At 37.1% G+C, this 24041-nt stretch overlaps 1 protein-coding gene across 1 annotated transcript in view; it reads left to right on the forward strand.

Annotated features, from left to right (window-relative positions):
• DNAH14 (dynein axonemal heavy chain 14) overlaps positions 1 to 24041 on the forward strand; it is a 746387-nt gene that overhangs the window by 539729 nt on the left and 182617 nt on the right. Inside the window, 4 exon segments of the mRNA XM_053712788.1 lie at positions 4128 to 4236; positions 4697 to 4822; positions 19968 to 20062; positions 21284 to 21443. Coding sequence (XP_053568763.1) covers positions 4128 to 4236; positions 4697 to 4822; positions 19968 to 20062; positions 21284 to 21443 — 490 coding nt within the window.

A 24041-nucleotide genomic window follows, 5' to 3' on the forward strand; every position in this document is an offset into this window, starting at 1 on the left:
ACCCCCTGGTGAGCCAATGACAATCAGTATATATATGCAGCCACCAATCAGCAGCTAGAACCTAGGTTCTTTGCATCTTCTGAGATTTCCTAGATAAACCTTTTAGCAAAGGATAACAAGAGAAGGAAGCAAATTAAATTAAAGTTGTTTAAAATTGTTTGCTGTGTCTAAATCATGAATGTCTAATTATGACTTTACTGTCCCTTTAACTAAACCCTCCATCTTTAAAAGTTTGTTTTTCAGTTTTGTGTACTAATTTGCATTTCTTTTTTTTTTCTGACCCATTGCTGATTTTTGGAGAACGAAATAATCAAAATCTTCAAATTTTTGACATATGATTTTTTTAAACATTTTTGTTGTTTTTTATTTATGTATTTATTTTTGTTATTTTGGATTAATTGTTTCTGTTAATATTTTAAAACACCAATAAAACAATGCAAATATCTATTATTGATATCAAAGTATAACAGTAATTTATTTCAATAATTATCTTTTAACTTTTTCAAAATATATATAGTATAGTAATTATGAGTATAGCAATTGGATAGATTTTATTTGACCGTTTCATAAATATTTTAATATTTTTATTTACTGGTTAATCTAAAGGGGTAGATATGATAAATGTTACTTTTAATATTTTTGGAACACGCAAGAAGAGATTTACAACGTTTGATTTTTAATTTCATTGTGTTATTTTGCTGATCCATAATGTGAGCGGGTGAACAGACCTAATTTTCATAATGTGATTAGTCAGCCCTGGATTAACATCGCTGTTCCATGGCAAGATCAAGACGAAGTACTGTTCTGCTCAAGAGTTCTGTTATGATTGGGACATGAATATATATGCATAATATAAGCCCACGATCAAGCACTGTATTGCAAAAGATTTGCTTGCAAAATAAGGGCTCATTTACGAGTGGCACGCTAGCTGTTTTGCGTTAGCAATTAGGGGTTTGTTTATAGTATAAATCAAAAGTACATTACAAAGTATCCTATATAATAAAAGGCCAAGTGTGTTTGTCCGAAGCTGTCATGCGCAGTAGACACTGCGCGCGAGGACAAACACACCTGGCCTTCAACACTGCAGAGTGAGAGTCAGTAACGGGCCGGGGGGCGGGGCCGGACGTAGGTGGGGCCAGGGAGAGAGACAGCAAAAGAGAGGGGGAGGGAGAGCTCAAAAAAGGGGAGATAGAGAGAGAGAGACAGCAAAAGAGAGGGGGGAAGGAGAGAGAGATCAAAAGAGGGGAGATAGAGAGAGCAAAAGAGAGGGAGAGAGACAACAAAAGAGAGGGGGAGAAAGTGGAGAGAGACAGCAAAAGAGAGGGGAGAGAGAGCAAAAGAGAGGGGGAGAGCGTATAAGAAGGCAGAGAGTGCAAAAGAGGGCAGAGAGAGAGCGCAAAAGAGAGGGGGAGAGAGAGAGCATACGAGAGGGGAGAGAAAGAGCAAAAGAGAGGGGGAGAGAGACAGCAAAAGAGAGGGGGGAAGAGAGCAAAAGAAAGGGGAGAGAGAGACCAAAAAAGAGGAAGGAAAGAGAGCAAAAGAAAGGTGAGAGAGAGCAAAAGAGGGGAGATAGAGAGAGCAAAAGAGAGGGAGAGAGCAAAAGAGGGGGGATATAGAGAGCAAAAGAGGGGGGAGAGAGAGAGCAAAAAAGAGGGGGGAGAGAGAGAGTGCAAAAAAGAGGGGGGAGAGAGAGAGCGCAAAAAGAGGGGGAGAGAGACAGAGCAAAAAAGAGAGGGGAGAGAGAGAGCAAAAAAGAGGGGGGGAGAGAGCGCAAAAGAGGGGGGATAGAGAGAGCAAAAGAGAGGGAGAGAGACAGCAAAAGAGAGGGGAGAGAGACAGCAAAAGAGAAGGGGAGAGAGAGCAAAAGAGAGGGGGGAGAAAGAAATGAAAAAGAGAAGGGAGAGAGAGAGAGCAAAAGAGATGGGGGAGAGAGCAAAAGAGAGGGGAGAGAGAGCGAGCGAGCAAAAGAGAAGGGGTGAAAGAGAGGGGAGAGAAAGAGAGAGAACAAAAGAGAGGGTGAGAGAGAGATAGCAAAAGAGAGGGGGAGAGCGCAAAGACGGGGAGAGAGAGCGGAAAAGAGAGGGGGAGTGAGAGAACAAAAGAGAGGGGGGAGAGAGAGAGCAGAAAAGAGGGGGGATAGAGAGAGAGCAAGGGGGGAACCACTGTACTGCAAAAATTGGCCGTGTACACGGGCTTTAGGACTAGTAGATATATATTTTACCTAAAAAATTATCAGATATATACAGAAATATGTATGAATACATAGAACATATTATGCTATGTGAAGAACATTGGAATGTGAAATATTAAGTGTCATGTCGGATTTGCGCACTTGGTTAAAAGCGATTAGGTTTGTGCGACTTGTTGGGTGTTTTTTTTTTCCAGCTTTGCACTCCATTGAAGCCTATAGGGGAATACGTTAACGCAGTTGCAATATTCTATTTTATTATTTATTTATTACTTGCAGCAGTGCACTACTAGAACCTGAATTGAACGCAGCCAATGACAAGTGGAATATGTATGTAGCCACTTATCACCAGCTAGCTCCCAGTAGTGCATTGCTGCTGCTAAGCCTACCTAAGTATGATTGGCAACAAAGTATACCAAGAAAACTTAGAATTAAATTGAAAAGACTCTTAAAATTGTATGGTCTATACCACTAGTTTTCACACCCGTTCTCAGGTCTCCCTAACAGGCCACATTTTGAGGATATCTGAACTGGAGCACAGGAGAGATAATCAGCTGATTAGTAAACATGGGTTATTTTACCTGCTCTCATCCAAGATAATCCTAAAAACCTGGCCTGTTGGGGAGGCGTGAGGAGAGGTTTTAAAACCAGTGGTCTATACGAACCATGAAAGTTTAATTTTAATTTTCATGTCCCTTTAATTGTTTAATGTCCATTTAACTTATGTCAAATTACAAATGAAAGGGGCAGTAAACACCTTGTAATTACAAGACATTTCTGTTGTGTTGCTGTAGAACAACATGGGCTAGATTACAAGTGGTGCACTACTGTTAGCGCGCAAGCAATATAGGATATTTCTGTGCAATGGAAATAGTGCATGTTTTTTATGAGTTGTAAGTAAACGTGTTTGATTAAACGTGTTTGATTGAGCACAATCGAATGTAGCATGCGTCGGGCTATCACTACTTATGTGCTCCCGTTAACTATTGTGCGAGAGAAAAAGTTGCACAAAACACATCAAAAATACATTTAACAGTACAGTTGCACTCATATTAACACTGTCTGATAAAAAATTCTTAAAAAAAATATTGCATTAAACATTATAAGGGCTCAAAGATATGAGGTCACAGGTGTTAGGGGGGAAAAATGCCTTCATATTCATATATATATATATATATATATATATATATATATATATATATATATATATATATATATATATATATGCATGTGTTTTACTGTATATGTACTGTACATATTTCACATTTCAATGTTCTTCACTTACAGGATAATGTCCAATTTTTTTGTAAATACATATTTCTATACATCTCTATATATACCTACACCTGTATATCTATAGATATATAGGTATAGAAAGGTATTTAGTCCACAGACAACATGACTAGCCAGGGTCATAAAGTTAGTATAAAGTGCCTTGTTTTGCAGTTGTTATTTTATAAAGCAAATTGGGGACATATCTGTAGCAAAGTTAATCTTGAAAGGTCAGCAGGGTGCATTTCAAGTTCTGAGAATTAGGATTTGCTCACTTTTCAGAGCTGATTTACATGAAAAGGGGGGCAAAATAAATAGAATACCTCCAAAGACAAAATTACTAGTAGATTGTGCTTGTGAAGTAATCAATATTTTTCTTGTGCACTTTGCTTTGTGTGGATGTTTACGTTTCATTTCACAAAATTATTATTAGTTACTTTTCTGCTTCATTTTGCACATGGACCACTGATATACTGTGGTGAGCATACAAATTAAAAATCTCATGGGTCACAGAATAATTTACATGACAAAACTAGCTCTCCATTAACAGGAATATGACATTTCTATGCTTTATATAATCATACAGATATAATTGTTCTTTTGTGTAATTTTGTATAAATATGTGAAAATAATCTATTACTGTTGCGTAATTTGTCTTATCCCTCAGGAACCGCTTCTTCAATGGACTCTCTAAACTCTTAGATGCAACATCTTCAGTTGAAATTATGCAGCAGGAATTGGTAGCACTTGGGCCACAGATAGAAGAAAAATCAAAGGTACAGGGTCCCATTTATTAGTAAACTGAGGGACAAGGGTCTCATCTACAGAATCTGTTCGCTTTCATTCACAGTGAGGCCGCAGCAGATGCACACATTTATTATCGCACAAGACAGTGGTTGGCAATCTCGCATGAGTGAGTCTGCACTACAAGGGCTACATCGCTGCCGCGGCAGTTCACTAGCACTAGTTGTATACATACAATCCTTAAAAGAATGTTCTAGACCACATTATTACAGGCGCACCTCATTTTATTGGGCTTCACTTTATTGCGCTTCGCAGATATTGTATTAAAAAAAAATATATTGTATTCAATGTGACTCTCCTCGTGACAATCAGTCTTGACTTGTGATTGTAAATGTTCTTTTTTTATGTCAACACTTTTTTATAAAGTTAGTGCTTACTAACTATTTAATCTTTCTTTCTTTTCTTTTTTCTTTCCTTTATATCTACCTTTAGGAAACAGAAGATCTCATGGTGAAACTTAAGAGAGATTCACTTGTAGTGGAGCAAGTTAGAGCAATTGTTAAGGAACAGGAAGAAGTGATGGCTCAGGAAACTAAACTTGTGCAAGAATATGCAGAGGTGATCTCAGACTTTATCTTATGGTCTTGGAATAGTTTTTTGTTGTGTTTTTTTTTTTTTTTAAAGTCCTGAATTTTATAAATCATTAATAAAAACAGTGTAAATGTTAAACTACCTTCATGGTACCCCCTTTTTAGCTTTAAAAATCATAACAAAAATATGTTTATGAACAAATATTTTTCTTATTGTAAAGGGATTACCATTTAAAGGGATAAGAAACACATTGTTCTTTTATGATTCACACAGAGCATATCATTTTAAACATCTTTCCATTTTACTATTTGTATCAAATTTGCTTAGTTCTCTTACTATCCTTTGTTGAAAAACATACCTAGGTAAGCTCAGGAGCAGCAAATCACTACTGGGAGCTAGCTGCTGATTGGTGGCTGCACATATATGCTTCTGGTCATTGGCTTTCTTGGTGTGTTCAGCTAGCTCCCAGTAGTGCATTGCCACTCCTTTAACAAAGGATACTAATAGAACAAAGCAAAATTGATAATAGAAGTAAATTGGAAAGTTGTTTAAAATTGTAATCTGTATTTCTTTCATGTAATTAGCAAGAGTCCATGAGCTAGTGACGTATGGGATATACATTCCTACCAGGAGGGGCAAAGTTTCCCAAACCTTAAAATGCCTATAAATACACCCCTCACCACACCCACAATTCAGTTTTACAAACTTTGCCTCCCATGGAGGTGGTGAAGTAAGTTTGTGCTAGATTCTACGTTGATATGCGCTTCGCAGCAGGCTGGAGCCCGGTTTTCCTCTCAGAGTGCAGTGAATGTCAGAGGGATGTGAAGAGAGTATTGCCTATTTGAAGTCAATGGTCTCCTTCTACGGGATCTATTTCATAGGTTCTCTGTTATCGGTCGTAGAGATTCATCTCTTACCTCCCTTTTCAGATCGATGATATACTCTTATATACCATTACCTCTACTGATTCTCGTTTCAGTACTGGTTTGGCTGTCTACTATATGTAGATGAGTGTCTTAGGGTAAGTAAGTCTTATTTTTTATGACACTCTAAGCTATGGTTGGGCACTTTATATGTAAAGTTCTAAATATATGTCTTTAAACTTATATTTGCCATGATTCAGGATAATCAGTATTCCTTTAAAATTCAGACTGTCAGTTTCATTATTTGGGATAATGCATTTTAATTCAATTTATTTTTCTTTACCTTGAAAATTTTCAATTGATCATTTTTCCCTGTGTGCTGTTAGGCTCGCGGGGGCAGAAAATGTTTCTTTTTATTGCGTCATTCTTGGCGCGGACTTTTTTGGCGCAAAAATTTCGTCATTTCCGGCGCCGTAGTTGACGCCGGAAGTTGTATTCTGTTAACGTCATTTTTGACGCATGTGTATTCAGACATTTTTTTGCCCCAAAAAATGTGGGCGTCGGTTCCGGCGTCAGAGGATGTGGCGTCATACTTGGCGCCAAAAATATGGGCGTTGTATTTAGCGCCAATAATGTGGGCGTCATATTTGGCGCCAAAAAATGTGGGCGTATTTTTTGTTCCACTTTTTTTCCTCACATTATTTAAACCTCACTTTTTTATTGCTTCTGGTTTCTAGAAGCTTATTATTTTGCATTCTTTTCCCATTCCTGAAACTGTCATTTAAGGAATTTGATAATTTTGCTTTAATATTGTTTTTTTCTATTACATATTGCAAGATTTCACTGTTCCTGTTTCAAAACGTTCTAAGGGATTCCTGTTGACTGAGTTCAGTCCTACCAAAGCTAAGTTCATTTATTTTAAATATTATGAATGTTTATCTTTAGCTATGGTTTGTAATAAGTTATCATGATAAACTTTTACATGCAGAATCCATTAGTATTTATGCTTTATATACAGGCAGTCCTCGGGTTACAGACATCCGACTTAAGTACAACTCGTACTTACATACAGAGAAAATAGAGCTTTATCGACAATCCTTCTTTCCAGGATAATCCAAAATACTGAAAATCCAATTGTCACATGGACAGAAAGTGATGTGAAATTTTCTGAAAAGGGGCTCAGATAGCAAAACAAACTTTATCCTATGCTATCCAAAACAAAAACAAAAATGTTTGGCTAGAGTTTCACCTAAAAAAAAGTGCCTGTTCCAACTTACATACAAATTCAACTTAAGAACAAACCTAAAGTCCCTATCTTGTACGTAACCCGGGGACTGCCTGTATTGCTATTCTTTTTACATCTTATGTACAAGAAATACTTAGAAGATTTATAAGAATATTTTTCTGATTCTATTTTAAAGGCTTTGTCTGACTTTGTGCCTTCTAATAAATTTTTAGGTCTTTTTCAAACTTCTTTTTTAATTATTGAAGTTTCAAATGACCAACGACATACTGATTTATCCTTTTCTGATGATGTTTTTTCTCATTCAGAATTTTCTTCATCAGATATTGACACTAACAAATCTACTTTTTTATTTTTTTATTAAAGTACATTTGTTCTTTGTTGAAAAGGTGTTGATTATTTTGGATATTAAGTTAACTATTGTAGTTCTTTTTCAAGACTAGCTAACATTTTTTCTGCTTATTTATTCTTCTGTGTTTTCAGAGGGTGTTTTTCCAGTTCCTCATACTAGGGAATGGAATAGGCTGAGAATTTTCTTTTATTCCTTCTTCAAAGGTTTTAAACTATATTCTTTGCCGGCAGTTAATTTCAATTTTGAGGGTTCTCCAATTTAATGGGGTTATTTCTACTCCTGCTAATTATGCTATTGTTTCTATAGCAAAATAGTATTTATTTACCTTTAGATGGTTGTATCTTATTTAAGGAAAATTATTTATTTTCAGGTTCTTTTCTTGGACCTGTGATTTATTTGAATGATGTTGCAATTGCTTCATTTTTATGTTTACTTTAAGATCAAGTATTAGATTATGATTTATTTTAGCATTGTTAAAGGGACAAAATCTACTAGACTAGGTGCTGTTGCATTTGTCTTGTTGTTTTGCATTTGTTATGCAAGTTCAGTGTGTTGACTGGTCCTTTAACTGAGTTATCATGCTAATAATTTCATTTGTGTCTTCATTTTATTGAATATTTTTGCAAATGAGGTTTAATCTATGTCTTTAGCTGTTTTAGCTAGAAGAATTTTGTGATTTCTAAAAATCCATATTTCTTTTTTTCTAAAATAATCAATTATTTGGTTTATAATTGGATTCAATTCTTAACTGTTACTCTGGGCTTCAAGATTGAGTTCTAAGCTTATATTAGTTTGGTTGTTCTTTTTAAGGAACAAATTCCCAAGTAACATGTTTTTAATTGGAAATCTTTTAGTTCAAAATCAGCTCCCTAAAATTGCAATGTATGTGCCGTATTCCAGTTTTGGCTGGTAAGGGGCAGGTTAAGATTTTTTTTAAATTTGTTGTTTTGCAAATTTCTTTGATTTTGGGTACAGAATTAAGTTCAGAGTAAAACCGTCTGTGAGAAGTCTTTTTTCTCTATGATATTCCAGCTATTCCAGTAAGGCTAACACTTTCGTTAAGTGTGTTTCGGTCCTATATATTTTGGGATAATGTTGAAGCGCGGCTGATCACCCGTTGGGGTTCAAGCGCTGCTCAGTCCTGGAATCTTCTGGGGTATTTCTTCCAGTTCCATTTTTAGGAACTGGGTTTTGGGGTTTTATTCAAAACTATTCTGCCTTTTGTTGGTCAGTGATGGCATTATTTGTTTTCATTAGATACAATAGATGCATATCTTCATTTTCTTTTTTTTTTTTTTTTTTTTTTTTTTAATTTTTAAAAGTTTTATTCATCGTTATAAACAAAAGAAACATTGTTGGGAGACACAGCTCCCATGCCATACAATTCTATTACATCATAGATTCACATTATTACATATCAAATAAAGTTGACAATTATCCTAATTGTATAATTGTTTTTCAATTTCTTACTACTTACATTATCTTGACCATAGTAAGGGAAAGGTAGTAAGAAGGGAAAGCAAAAAAAAGCAGAGAGTAAAATAAAAGAAAACAAGACATAAGAAGGAAGACCATTGTCCTTTAGTTACGTTAATCTGCTAGCGAAAAAGCCTCCTCTCCTAATTATAACCTTATTACAATATTCAATACATGTGTTCTTCTTGTCAAACTAATAAACAGCACCTACAGACATAGTAAGGAATGGGCGAATAGGTAAATGGAATTGACTAATATTTAAAGGGCAAAAGGTTTAAGAAAGAAGAAGAACAAAGCTGAAAGCGCCCTTCTTCTTCACAGAAGGGCCCTGATGGTATATAAACTGTTACCTTTACCTAAATCCCAAAAATCTTCGAACTCCTTATTATATGTCGCTTATCTCTTTTAAAGTGTAATTTAGACTGGTAAAATATTCTACACCAAAAAGTACTCTTGACTAGTATATCGAGAGATACATCTGTCGATTAAGTCTCCTCTATTACTTTAAGGTATGAACGTCTACCAATTCCCATTATCTCTTGTATAATTTAGATTAGCTTATATTATCACAAGCTTATGTTATAAGGGAGGTGGGGGTGGACATGAGAATCAAACAGGGAGGAGAGGGGGGGGGGGGAAAGGGGGGGGGGGAGGGAGGGGGGGGAGGAAAAAGAGAAGAAGGAGAGGGCGAAGAGTTGGGAGGTTACAAATCCCACCACTCCCTTAATCATTACAGAACCATAGTCTAGGGCAGAGACCACGTTCTATTTGGTGTTGCAGCCAGGGGGAGGATTTAAAGTGTACCACCACCTGTTTTTGTAGGTCCATAGGAAGTGAGATAATATAGATCTTCCATTTACTGAAAAATCTAGAGACTTGTTTGGGGTTAATAGATCTTATATTATATTGCTCCAGCACCATTTGATACTGAACCTCTTTCAAGAAGTCTGTAAATTTAAGTGGTTTATGGGTCCTCCAATTCCTTAAAATTAGATTACGGGCTGTCAGAACCAATACATTGATACATCTATTATTAGGAAGGGCAATGTTGTATTTACATAAAAACAGTACCTGAGGTAACGTCAGTTTAACCTTAGTCCCCATTATCTTGGAGGCCCAGAAATTGATCTTCTGCCAAAATTGGAAAATTTTGGGGCAAGCCCAAAAAGCATGAACATAGTCTGTGCATTCCTTACTACATTTAGGACAGTTCCTACTTTCCCAGTTCCATTTTGCCAGCCTAGCTGGAGTAAGATAAGCCCTATTTATTAATTTTAGGTGGGATTCTTTCCATGTATGCATATAAGTTGCCCTAGCTGCCAGTGAGATGCTCTGGGTAATATCCTCACTTTCTACTCTCAGTTTTTCTTTTGCCCATTTTATTGAAATATCTGCGAGGTTATTCTGGCCCCCCAATTTCATAATAGCGTGGTATACTTGGGAAATCGAATTAACCCCACCCCGATATTGTGAAATTATGTGTTTTAGGTATTTAGTATCTATCCCGGGTCCTGAATCTGATCTCAGTTTCTCCACCCAGTGCCTAATTTGCAAATATGCAAAGAAACTCGACCTAGGGAGATGAAATTGCTGAACAATGTTCTCAAACGAACGGAGCCTAAGATTTTCACCTTCACATATCTGTATTACATAATTAATTCCACATTTAGCCCATAGCTCAAAAACCGAAGGTTCACAAGCAATTGGGAAACTCGGGTTACCAATTAAAGGTAGAAATTCTGATTTTCTGAAATCTACTCCCAATTCCCTACAGACCTTCTGCCATGCATATACAATATATTTAAAAGTAAACATCTGATGTACTTGTTCTGGAAGTTTATTTGCCGTGTGATGAAGGATCGACTTTAGGCTGAAGGGTTTTATCAATGCAGATTCTATCTCGTAAAACGAGATCAGGCCCTTTTCAGTGATCCAATCCAGAGCAAATTTAACTACTGTAGCATAGTTGTAGAATTTTATATTGGGGCACGCCATACCTCCAAAAGCTTTAGGGAGTGTTAATTTAAATAATGAGATCCGTGATTTCTTGCCCTGCCAAATAAACTGGTTGAATGCCCTGTTAAGGGTATCTAGGTCTTTCTTGTATAGCAAAAGCGGAAGATTCTGCAAGAAATATAAGAGTTTAGGGAATAGCACCACTTTAATTAACATAATTCGAGCAGTAAAGGATAAAGGAAGGTTACCCCAGTTCTGCAATTTCAGAGCCAAGCCCTTAATGCACTTCTTGAAGTTCAACTCATACCACCTATTGGGGTCCCTACTCAAAATAATACCTAGATACGTTATCTGGGTGGATTCTAAGAATGGATGAATACAATGGATTGTAGGTTTGCGAATCCACATGATCTCGGATTTATCGTAATTGATTTTATATCCTGAGAAGGAGCTAAAAAGATTACATAGTTCCAATAATCGGGGGATAGCTATCCTTGAATTACTGAGAAATAGCAGAAGATCGTCTGCAAAGAGAGACAGAACTAGCTTATGTCCTCCCAATTGAATACCCCAAATTTCTTGCCTCAAGAGAATTGCAAGGGGTTCAAGAGATAGGTTAAAGAGAAATGGGGACAAAGGGCACCCCTGCCGAGTACCCCGCCCCAGAGTGATTTTCTCAGTCTGTTCCCCATTAACTATAAGTGTAGAGGTTGGCCTCTTATATAATTGTGTGATAAACTGTTGAAAAGAACCGGTTATTCCAAATTTTCCTAATGTTGTTATCAGGTGGTCCCATATAATGGAATCGAAAGCTTTTTCAGCGTCGATTGTAAGTATAGCAAGATCTGGTTTGGGGAAGGCCCTTTGTCTTTCTGTTTTATTCCAGAAGAAATCTAGGACTAATTGTAATTTCCTAAGATTTTTAACGGGATTCCTACCCGTCATGAAACCCGTCTGGTCTAGGTGAACCAGGTGTCCCAAAGAAGGTTTCAATCTATTAGCCAGGATATATGTTAGGATTTTATAGTCCTGGTTCAGAAGCGATATGGGCCTGTATGATGTAGTTAGCTCTAGATCTTTGCCTTTTTTGGGAATTAAAACTACATTGGAAGCCGCAAATAGAGTAGATTGTGGTTTGTTCCTGATAAAATAATCGTTAAATAACTTAACTAGGACCAATGGGATCTGATCTGGAAGTAGTTTATAAAATTCTGCTGGCAGAGAATCTGGCCCCGGGGTTTTCCCTAACTTCAACTTCTGAATAGCCTTTACAATTTCTTCTACAGTAAAGGGTTTGTTCAATTCTAAAAGGTCCTCTTTCTTAATTTGGGGCAAGGATAACCCTTGCCAGAACTGCTGTTTTGAGACAAAATTAATCTGTTTCTCTGCATATAGTTCTTGGTAAGTCTGAAAGAAAGCTTCTCTAATTGATACGGGGTCAGTGACTCTTCTATTTCTATGATTAATTGCTGAAATATAATTCTTCTGCTGTCTGATCTTAACTATCCTTGCTAAGTATTTAGCTGAGACCCCATGTACGCCAGAATATAAGGCCTTCAACTTTAGATCTTCTGATACAGAATGTTGTTTGAGAAAGAGATCATACATGGCTTTACTATCTTTATATTTTTGCCATTGTTCAGGCGAGGGATTGACCAAATATCTCCTGTAATTGTTGGTTAAAGTGTTTGCTAACTGCTCCTCCCTTTTCCCCCATATTGCCCTCATTTTCGCTGTATACGCCTTAATCTCCCCTCTGAAAACCGCTTTCGCGGTTTCCCAGAGGATTTCTGGGTTATCAATATAGTCTGAGTTATCACTCACAAATTGATACCATCTCTTTTGGATCCATTTTTTAAAATGGGGATTGTTATAAAGATATAGGGGAAAGGAAAACTTGTTTGCTGCCGAGACTTTACCACTTAAACCCAGCTCTAAGGAGATGATAGCGTGGTCGGAGATCACGATGTCCTGAATTTCTGCCCGCATTTTGAATTTCAGCATATGCTTTGCAACTAGAAAGTAATCGATCCTCGAAAACGAGGCATGTGCCCAAGAGGCACAAGTATACTCCCGACAGTCCGGGTTCTGTACTCGCCAAATATCTTGTAAAACTAAACTATTAGTAAATCTTTGAAGAATATCTGCTCCCCTAGCTTTCCTCAACACCCTCCTGGTCTTGGATCTGTCCAATACCTGGGAGAAGGCCATATTGAAGTCACCGATAACTATTAGATTTTTCCCCGAGTACAGAAACAATTTTAATCTTAGTTCTTCCCAGAAACTTTTATCTAGCAGATTGGGGCCATAAACATTACAAAAAATAAATTTAACACCATTTACTACTATTTCCAAAATTTGGTACCTCCCGTTCTGATCATTTTCTATCGTTATAATTTGATAGTCCAGTTGTTTACGAATTAATATGGCTAAGCCTCTCTTAGATTTGTCATATGGTGTGAATAATACCTCCCCAACCCATTTGCTTTTAAGTTTGATAGCCTCCTTAGGTCTAAGATGGGTTTCTTGCATGAAAACTATATCAGGATTTTGGAGTCCTAGATGTCTAATAACCAATTTCCTTTTACTTGGGGATGAAATCCCTCCAATGTTCCAAGATAGAAGTTTTAACTTAACCATTTAAGCCATCTGGGTAGTGAGAAAAAGGGAGAGGGAGGCAAAGAGAGAAAAAAAAAAAAAAAAAAAAAAAAAAAAGGGGCTTTAAAAGTATACACAGAGAATAAAAAAGTAAGTATTTATAAAATAAAAGGGGAAGGGTAAGAAAGGGGTCCCCCCCCTCTCGCCCTGCCAGCGAAACTACTATTCCACCTTTCCACACCTCTAAGTCATCTGTGATTAAATTCCTATTGACAAAGTCAACTACCTGTGTCATATTTATCTCCGTCTCTATAGAGATCACCATTGTTTCCATTTTTCCTCTCTTTTTTGATTCATTTAGTCGAAATATATCCATTAATTAAACTCCTACACTCTGACAGAATGACTTAATCTCTTCAGGCTTTGTAAAATTATAAGTTTCACCATCTTTCTCTAAGATCACCTTAGCTGGGTAAACTAATCTTGCCTTGAGATTGGCTTTAATTAAACGAGAACAGTATGGAGCCATTTCCTTGCGCTTGCTTTGGGTCTCTAAAGAAAAATCTTGAAATAATAAAATTTTGTTGGGTCCTATCATGATGTTATTGTTCTTACGGTATAGTCTAAGGATATGGAATTTGTCTTGGAAATTTAAAAATTTGATGATCACAACTCTAGGTCTTAAGTGTCCCTCTAAGTTTCTTCTGGGCTGGCCTAGTCTATGGGCTCTCTCTATCGGTATCCTTACATTCTCTATATTGCTACCTACTAGTTTTGGAAGCTGGATGGCAGCAAAATTAATCAGATCTTGGTACTCCGGAGTTTCCGGTAGTCCTACAACCCTTAAGTTGTTGCGCCTCGCCCTATCCTCTAATTCCTCAATTTTACCTTGCATCACTGAAAGTTTGACATCGTGTGCATTAACCATCTGGTCTTGTACTATAAATCTGTCTTCTACATCAGATACTCTCGTCTCTACATCATTCATACGGATCGAAAACTGTTTAATTTCATTTTTGAGAGTTGCCATTTCTGATTTTAAAGCTTCAAATTGTGGCATCACCAGATCTGAGATCTGTTGAATTAGTAGCACATTATCTGAACCACTCGCCCCTATATCATTTAGATTAAGTATCTCAGAGCTACTCTCATTAGGTTTGAGTTTTTTTTCTCTTGATTTGGGTGGCATATTGGGTGGGGTGGATTTAGTATGTGAAATAAATCTTTCCATGTATTAAGTGAATAAGTGTCAGAAATTAGACTAGATCCTGCATATAATATCTAAAATTAGAATATACTACTCTGTCTTGATCTTGGATCCTTTTAAGTGAGTTTAAGGTCTCTATCCGGTTAGGATATATTACAAAAAAAGTGTATTTGTGCTAAAAAAGCCACACAGTCTAGCAATATCAACAAGCTAGAACAATTCACTCAATGTGTAAGTGTGTCTTTCTTTATCTCAAAATGTGTGTGTAGAAGGAAAAAGGGTGAAAAAGAAAAAGAGACAGCAAGACATGCATCAATAAGAACATTCTGTATACATAGTCTACTTAACCTAAAAAGCAATTATTGTGAAAAGGAAAACCTCTAACGTTTTACTATATAAATAAAAAAACGAGTGAATATGTGAATGCCACCTACAGAAGATTATATTGATCTCAGTCTGCTAATTCCCAATCTAAATAACAAAAAAGTTATATTGTCTGAAAAAATTATTATTTGCTATAGAAAAACAGTCTAGAATACCATCTATAAAAGGTTATTGTACTCAAGACCAGATGCAAAGATCTTTAAACCAGCCTTTGTGAACTTATCAGACTCCTTTCCCTGCAAAAGGATTTATATCATAAAAAAGCCCCAGAACGCTTAACAAAGAAACTTTTCTTAAACAAACAGTAGCTGTTGTACAAAGTTAACAGATCAAATAGAAACCATAGGGATTATTATCTAAACATATACCAAGAAAACTTGTTACATACATAATCAGCTTTAGGTACTTTTTGTATAGAATGGACACAATGTGAGATACAATTTATCTAATACTCTAAAAGGTGTGAGTATATTCCAAGCTTATCAGAGTCAGTAGCTTCTGGGACCCTTAGCCTTAGTTTTCCAGTTATCTTTTATCCACCTTGGACCCACCAAATCACTTGATTCTATATATTAGGTATTAGGATGGTGGTTATTACTTTATGAGTCTCCACAGTCCGTTTTTATTTCAGAAAGGCCTCTTTCCCTTTCCGGATTATAAGACCGGAGAGTGTCTCTCTAGTGTGACCCAGATATTAAGTGTCCCCAAGGGCCAAAATTAGAACAGTCCAAGTTCGTAGAACAAAATGTATAACAATAATAATTACCTTTTGCTTTTTTAAAGTGGATTAAGGCCCCTTTAACCTCGCTACATGTAGCTTTTATATTAAGTTTTAAGGGAGCAGTTCTTAGCTTGACCAACCTTGGGATGATATAGAGACAGTCTTACCAAGCCGGAGCAGTAGAGACCTTGCCCCTGTTACCAGCTCCACTCATGCGTCCTCTCTCCTTCGAGTCTCCTGTGTTCTCAGTTGTTCCGACTCTCAGTTCCGCTGGTACCTGCCTCCCGCATACAGCGCTTCCTGCAAGAGAGTTTCGCCGTACAACCAATCGGGTCTCAGCGTCCTCACGCTGCCAAGCCTCACTTTGGTCGTTGGGTGTTCAGGCTTACGGCTATGCGGTTGTACGCCTCCAGCATGCAGGAGTATCCTGACTGGGATAGTGGGGTGCGCCTAGCTCTTCTGGCGAAAGGGATTACCGGTCACCGTAAGTAACGAGGCCACTGAACTCGGACACCTCCGTGATCTGTGCCTCCACAACAGCAACTCTGTCCCCCTTCCTTTAGCCGTTATCTTTAGGCTGGTTCCACCACACTACTTGTATGTCTTTAGGCCCGGTAGGTATGTGCAAGAACGCCACCCGGCGTAATGACTCTGCTCCTGAGTCCGTCTGCAATTGAGGAGCCGGCTTCTGCAAAAAGGTATCCAGACCAGATAGGTTCTCTCTGGCCAAGGATTAGCGCAGGTGGGGGGTGATCGAAATTGCCCTTCAGTTTAGAGCAGCGTGCCAGCATCCATCTTGCTGCTAGCTCCTCCCCTTCCGGTTCCCTCGGGACATCCTTTCTAAGGGCCTAACATCGCATATCTTCATTTTCTGTTTTTATTCAGATTATTTTCTGAGGCTGCGGAATCTCATATGATTCAACTTTGTTCTTTCAGGACATAGTTAGAGGATCTTTTTTTCAAAAGCTCTTGATTCCTCACACAAGGGTCACCTTTTTTAGGTTTCCAGATAGTTTGGGTCACTGTCTTTGTCTCTAAACAGACAAGTGACAATTTTATTGGGTTCCGTCTGTCGGTACCTTCAGTCTCTATTATTTCCTTCAGTTGCTATATATGCATGGAAGTTTTAGGTATTATGGCTGCAGCGTTGGATTCAATTCCCTTTGCTCATTTTCATGGAAAACCTTTCCAGTTTTTTATGCTGAATAATGGTGCAGGGATTCTAGGATTTCATTTTAAATCTTCAGATCCTAATGTTTAACTATCTTGATTTGATGGTTAAGTTCACCTTCATTTAGTTTTACAGGTCTCTTCGTTTCTTTCAACCTGGACCATGATCTCTACAGATGTGAGTCTTTTTGGTTGGGAGGCTGTCTGAGGATCTCTGTCAGCACAAGGGGTTTGGAAATCTCAGGAGGCGAGATTACCATTTGATATTTTAGAACTCCGTGCATTCTCAGAGTTCTTCAGTTAGTTTCTTTTGAAGAAGAGACGTTTATTGTTTTTCAGACAATGTCACAACTGTGGTATATGTCAATCATCAGGGTGGGACTATCAGTCCTTAGGCTGGGACAAAAGTATCTCGGATATTTGCTTCGGTTAAATCCAGCTCCTATCTAAATTCTGTGGTCTTTTTCCCAGGTATAGACATTTGGGAAGAGGATTATCTCTGTTAATCAAGCTTTACTTCCGGGAGAATGGTCTCTCTTACCCAGATATGTTTTTCAATTTTGCAGATGTAAGGGTTTCCAGAAATAGATCTGTTGGCATCTCATCTGAATAAAGAACTTCCCAGGGGCCTATTCAGGTCCGGGGATCCTCAGGCGGAAGTAGTGTATGCATTGATATTTCCTTGGAATTATCATTTTGTCTATATCCTTTCGCCTCTAGTTCTTCTTCCAAAAGTGATTTCCAAAATTCTAATGGAGTGTTTGTTTGTACTGCTGGTGGCTCCAGCATGGCCTCTCAGGTTTTGGTATGCGGATCTCATTTGGATGGCCAGTTGCCAACCTTGGACTCTTCCGTTAAGAACAGACCTTCTTTCTCAAGGCCCATTTTTCCATCAGGATCTCAAATCTTTAAATTTGAAGGGATGGAGATTGAACGCTTGATTTTTAGTCATAGAGGTTTCTCTGACTCATTGATTAATACTATGTTTCAGGCTCGTAAATCTGTCTCTAGAAAGATTTATTATCGAGTTTGGAAGACCTACATTTCTTAGTGTTTTTCTCAATTTTTCTTGGCATACTTTTAGAATTCCTAGAATTTTATAATTTCTTCAGGTTGGTTTGGATAAGGTTTTGTTTTCAGTTCCTTGATAGGACGACAAATTTCTACTCTTTCTGTTCTTTTTTCACAGAAAGATTGCTAATCATCCTAATATTCATTGTTTTGTACAGACTTTGGTTCGTATCAAGCCTGTCATTAAGTTAATCTCTCCTCTTTGGAGTCTCAATTTGGTGCTGAGGGCTTTACAGGCTCCTCCATTTGAACCTATGCATTCTCTGAACATTAAATTACTTTCTTGGAAAGTATTGTTCCTTTTGGCTATCTCTTCTGCTAGAAGAGTTTCTAAGTTATCTGCTCTTTCTTGTGAATTTCCTTTTCTGATTTTTCATCAGAATAAGGCAGTGTTGCTTCCTGATATTCATCATTTTGTTCAGGCTTTGATTCGTATCAAACCCGTCATTAAGCCAATTTCTCCTCCTTGGAGTTTTAATTTGGTTCTGAAGGCTTTTCAGGCTCTTCTATTTGAGCATATGCTTGCTCTGGACATTAATTACTTTCATGGAAAGTATTGTTCTTTTTGGACATCTCTTCAGCTAGAACAGTTTTTGAATTATCTGTTTTTTCTTGTGAATCTCCTTTTTCTGATTTTTTCATCAGGGTAAGGTGCTTTTTGCTGTCCTCATTTCAATTCTTACCTAAAGTTGTAAATTCTAACTACATTAGGGAGGAATTATTGTTTTCCTAAGACTTCTTTGGCAAGATTCTTTCATTCTTTGGATATGGTAAGAGTTTTGAAATCCTATGTTGAAGCTATTCAGATTTCAGACAGACTTCTAGTCTATTTGTTATCTTTTCTGGTTTTAGGAAGATCAAAAGGCTTCTGCCATTTATTTGGCATCTTGGTTAAACTTTTGATTCATCATGCTTATTTGGAGTTGGGTGGATTCCCGCCTCAGAGGATTTCGGCTCATTCTACTAGGTAAGTTTCTACTTCCTGGGCTTTTTAAGCATGAAGCTTCTGTTGATCGCATTTGCAAAGCAATGACTTGGTCTTCTTTGCATACTTTTACTAAATTCTGCCATTTTGATGTGTTTTCTTCTTCTGAAGCAGTTTTTGGTAGAAAAGTACTTCAGGCAGCTGTTTCTGTTTTATTCGTTTGCTTATAATTTCAGTTTTTTTCATTATAAGATTAAAACTTTTGATTTGAGTTGTAGATTGTTTTTTCAGCGGAATTGGCTGGCTTTATTTTTATCCCTCCCTCTCTAGTGACTCTGGCGTGGAAGTTCCACATCTTGGGTATCTGCTATCCCATACGTCACTAGCTCATGGACTCTTGCTAATTGCATGAAAGAAAACATAATTTATGTAAGAACTTACCTGATAAATTCATTTCTTTCATATTAGCAAGAGTCCATGAGACCCACCCTTTTTTTGTGGTGGTTATGATTTTTCTGTATAAAGCACAATTATTCCAATTCCTTATTTTTTGATGCTTTCGCTCCTTTCTTATCACCCCACTTCTTGGCTATTCGTTAAACTGAATTGTGGGTGTGGTGAGGGGTGTATTTATAGGCATTTTAAGGTTTGGGAAACTTTGCCCTTCCTGGTAGGAATGTATATCCCATACGTCACTAGCTCATGGACTCTTGCTAATATGAAAGAAATTAATTTATCAGGTAAGTTCTTACATAAATTATGTTTTTAATCATGAAAGAAAATATTTGGGTTTCATGTCCCTTTAATCTTTAAAAGTAAGGTATATAAAAGCTTAGGTTTTTTTTTTTGGGGGGGGGGTAAATGTTTTATTTGATTATTTATTTTTTATTTATTATATTCATTATAATAATATATTTAATTAGGTTCACATGGGAATCAATTTCTATCCCTTATAAAAAATGTTTTTGTAATTTTCCCTATGGGCTTTGCACCCCGGCTTGTCTGAGGTTAACTGCCTTAGTGACTGTAAGCTTTGCAGCTGTCTGTGAGTGCTGTTGAGCACCCAGAGCTGTAAGTTTTGAAGGGTCATGTTTTAGAGTGCAGTCCATTTCCATTTTTTTGTATATTTAAGATGAATGCAGTATTTTTTTAACCCATCAAAAGTACATTTATTTCTAATTGTTTATTTCCATGATACCTTTATAGCAAGCAAAGCACGAGCTGGATGAGGTTCTTCCAGTGTTACAGCAGGCTGTGTCTGCCCTCGATTCCCTAGACAAGGGGGACATTTCAGAAGTAAGGTATGTGCTATCACTGGCGACAGATCAGATCCATGGTCTAATAGCCCCTGTCAGCTATTTGCCTATATCATATCTCAGATCAGATCCATGGTCTAATAACCCCTGCCAGCTATATGCCCATATCATATTTCAGATCAGATCCATGGTTTAATAGCCCCTGTCAGCTATATGCCCATATCATATCTCAGAACAGATCCATGGTCTAATAACCCCTGCCAGCTATTTGCCCATATCATATCTCAGATCAGATCCATGGTCTAATAGCCCCTGCCAGCTATTTGCCTATATCATATCTAAGATCAAATTCATGCTCTAATAGCCCCTGTCAGCTATATGCCCATATCATATCTCAGATCAGATCCATGGTCTAATAGTCCCTGCCAGCTATTTGCCAATATCATATCTCAGATTAGATCCATGGTCTAATAGCCCCTGCCAGCTATTTGCCCATATAATATCTAAGATCAGATCCATGGTCTAACAGCCCCTGTCAGCTATTTGCCCATATCATATCTCAGATCAGATCCATGGTCTAATAGCCCATGCCAGCTATTTGCCCATTTCATATCTAAGATCAAATCCATGGTCTAATAGCCCCTTTCAGCTATATGCCCATATAATATCTCAGATCAGATCCATGATCTAATAGTACGTGCCTGCTAAATTCTTGTATCATATCTCAGATCAGATCCATGGTCTAATAGCCCCTGCCAGCTATATGCCCATATCATATCTAAGATCGTATCCATGGTCTAATAGCCCCTGCCAGCTATATGCCCATATTATATCTCAGATCAGATCCATGGTCTAATAGCCCCTGTCAGCTAAATGCCCATATCAAATCTAAGATTAGAACCATGGTCTGATAACCCCTGTCAGCTAAATGCTCATATCATATATCAGATTAGAACCATGGTCTTATAACCCCTGTCAGCCATATGACCACATCAGATCTCATCAATTAAATGCCCTATTTTTAGCATTTTGCTGAACAGTCAGTTGAAATACCAGACTGTCCACTGGGAATTCCTGTTCAAGGATGGCAAGTAAAGATAAACAAATGACAAACAAAGAAATATGCTGTAGAACTAATATTTCTATTAGGGTTTATATATAGGCAGAAATATGTATCTGAATAATAATCAATTACTAATTAAGGTGGCGGGATTCTGAGTGTTATCCATATGTATTTCATTTATAAAACGTATTTTTGTTCCTCAGGGTTTATACACATCCACCTTTTCTGGTTCTCACTGTTATGAATGCAGTTTGTGTTCTCCTGCAAAAGAAACCTGACTGGGCTACAGCAAAACTTTTACTTGGGGATCCAGGATTTCTTAAACGATTGGTCAACCTTGACAAAGACAGTGTGCCCGAAAAGGTAAATCTCTAGCCCTGCCCTGTGGTATAGGGTTGCCACCTCAACCATGTTTTCCAGGACACTTATGAGTTACACATGCTGTAGGGTAAGCAGGGAGGAACATGCATTGTGCTGCTGGACAGCACCAAAATATTGACCCTAGACTGCACTATTCATGTTCCTCTTGCACAAACTGCAGCATGTTTAACTCATAAGTGTCCAGGAAAACATGGCAGAGGTGGCAACCATAAATCAGTGCATCCTGAATCTATCGCTCTACAATTACTGCATCATGAATATATCTCTCTGCAATCAGTGCATCATGAATCTATCGCTCTGCAATCAGTTAATCATGAATCTATCGCTCTGCAATCAGTGCATCATGAATCTATTGCTCTGCAATCCGTGCATCATGAATCTATTGCTCTGCAATCAGTGCATCATGAATCTATTGCTCTGCAATCAGTGCATCATGAATCTATTGCTCTGCAATCCGTGCATCATGAATCTATCGCTCTGCAATCAGTGCATCATGAATCTATCGCTCTGCAATCCGTGCATCATGAATCTATTGCTCTGCAATCAGTGCATCATAAATCTATTGCTCTGCAATCAGTGCATCATGAATCTATCACTCTGCAATCAGTGCATCATGAATCTATCGCTCTACAATCAGTGCATCATGAATCTATTGCTCTGCAATCAGTGCATCATGAATCTATCACTCTGAAATCAATGCATTATGAATCTATCACTCTGCAATCAATGCATTATGAAAATATCATACAAAATTGCTTGTCTCTAGTGCAGCATTAGATCACCGTTAGAAGGATCTTTGGATTCACCTACATGACATATACAACTTTATTATTGTATTTTGCCGTTTTATAAGTTAAAGGGACATAATGCTGCAATGAGAAAATTCTCTAAAGCATTATTGTATTTTCTTATTGCATCTCCATATCGACAATATACTACTGATCCTCACTGAATATGGCCGTTGATTGGCAGCAACACACTTGATTTGCTTAGATAGCGTTCATCTCCAGCTCTGGATGAGCAGTCAATTGTATTACAATTTGTCATGTTCATTGTTTTTCATCAGCCTAAAATGGTCTTATACTTAATATGTACCAGTCCTGTTTTCTAATCACTATTCAAATTTCAATACTTAGGGCCTGATATTTAAAATCTCCCAGGCATAGAGAGAAATCACAGAAAATCTTTGGTATTTTTCTTAGACCTTGTATTGTAATATTGAAGTCTCTGTTTCACATAAAGAACACTACATAGCAACATAAAAATTTCTCAAGATAAAATTTGTGCATCTAAATTTTTTTTAGGGCCTCACCGTACAGATGAGACTTCTTAGAATATCTCGTCTGAGCAGGAAGGTTTTGAATATCAGGCATTTAGACACATTTACAGGACTATTTTCACGTATTGAAAGGCACAGACACCAGACAGCCCTTTTTAACTTATTACTGAGTACCCTAAAAGGTACTGAATGTAGCAATGGTTTTGTACATGGGAAAAAAAACACTGAAATTACCCCGCCTTATTGAACGATGTCAGGAAGTAACATCACCAAACAGATAAAAAGGATAGCTACTCAATCAATTAAAAATACATTAATTGATAATAACTCTTTTACGCTAATAATAATTAGCCAAATACTTAACCCAACAAACATATGTACCCAATATACCTATAATACCATGTCTGTTTTTAGAGACAACAGGTTATTTGTACATGTCACCTATTAGAATCGCTAAACACTATTGAAAAAAGATCAACCAATATAAAGGACTTTCAAGCTACGATGGAATCGCTACTCCCGCGTCCCCCCCCCCCCCCCATAAAAAATAAATCATTTGATTTTGTTTATCCTGAATTACCAATTTGGGATATTGACAGCACAGAAAATGATTTTTGTGTTGTTTTTGGGAGGTAACAATCTCGAGCTTCAGTGGTATTAAAGTAACAGCGGAAGCATTTTTAAGAATGTGATCACTGAAAAAAACACACTGACAATACCAGCCGATGTTCAGAAATCTTTAACTACCGAAAAAAAGTGCAAGATTGTGATCCCATATTTAAGGATGAGCATTAGTGCAATAGGTAAAATATCTTATACATTATTATTATTATTATTTTGTGCCTTTATTTGCCTTTAAGAATGTTTCTGCTCCACAGATCAAACAGAGGGACAAGATTACATGAACATATTTGAATGTGTAGAAGACACTACAGTTTTGTTTTAATGATTGTTTTTATATAGTGAGATCAAATAAACACACAATAGATATTACAAAATACTTATTTAAAGAGAGATTAAAGTCAGCTTTCTATTTATGCATTAGAAATGATTCACTTCATTGAAACAGATTTACATACATCATAAATGTTTTTTAAGCTATGCGCAGTTAAACATTTTAAAGAGAACAGAATTCTGAGTTGTATGTCCCTTTGAGATTTAAATAATATACTCACAAACATTCAGGTACATAACCAAAATGTGTTAAAAAAAAAAAAACACCACCTGCCCTCGATTTAACACCAACTGTTCCACTGATGTTTAAAAATAAACAAACACATAATAAATATTAGCTTTTATTC

Source organism: Bombina bombina, chromosome 4, assembly GCF_027579735.1.
Source record: "Bombina bombina isolate aBomBom1 chromosome 4, aBomBom1.pri, whole genome shotgun sequence".
NCBI lineage: Eukaryota > Metazoa > Chordata > Amphibia > Anura > Bombinatoridae > Bombina > Bombina bombina.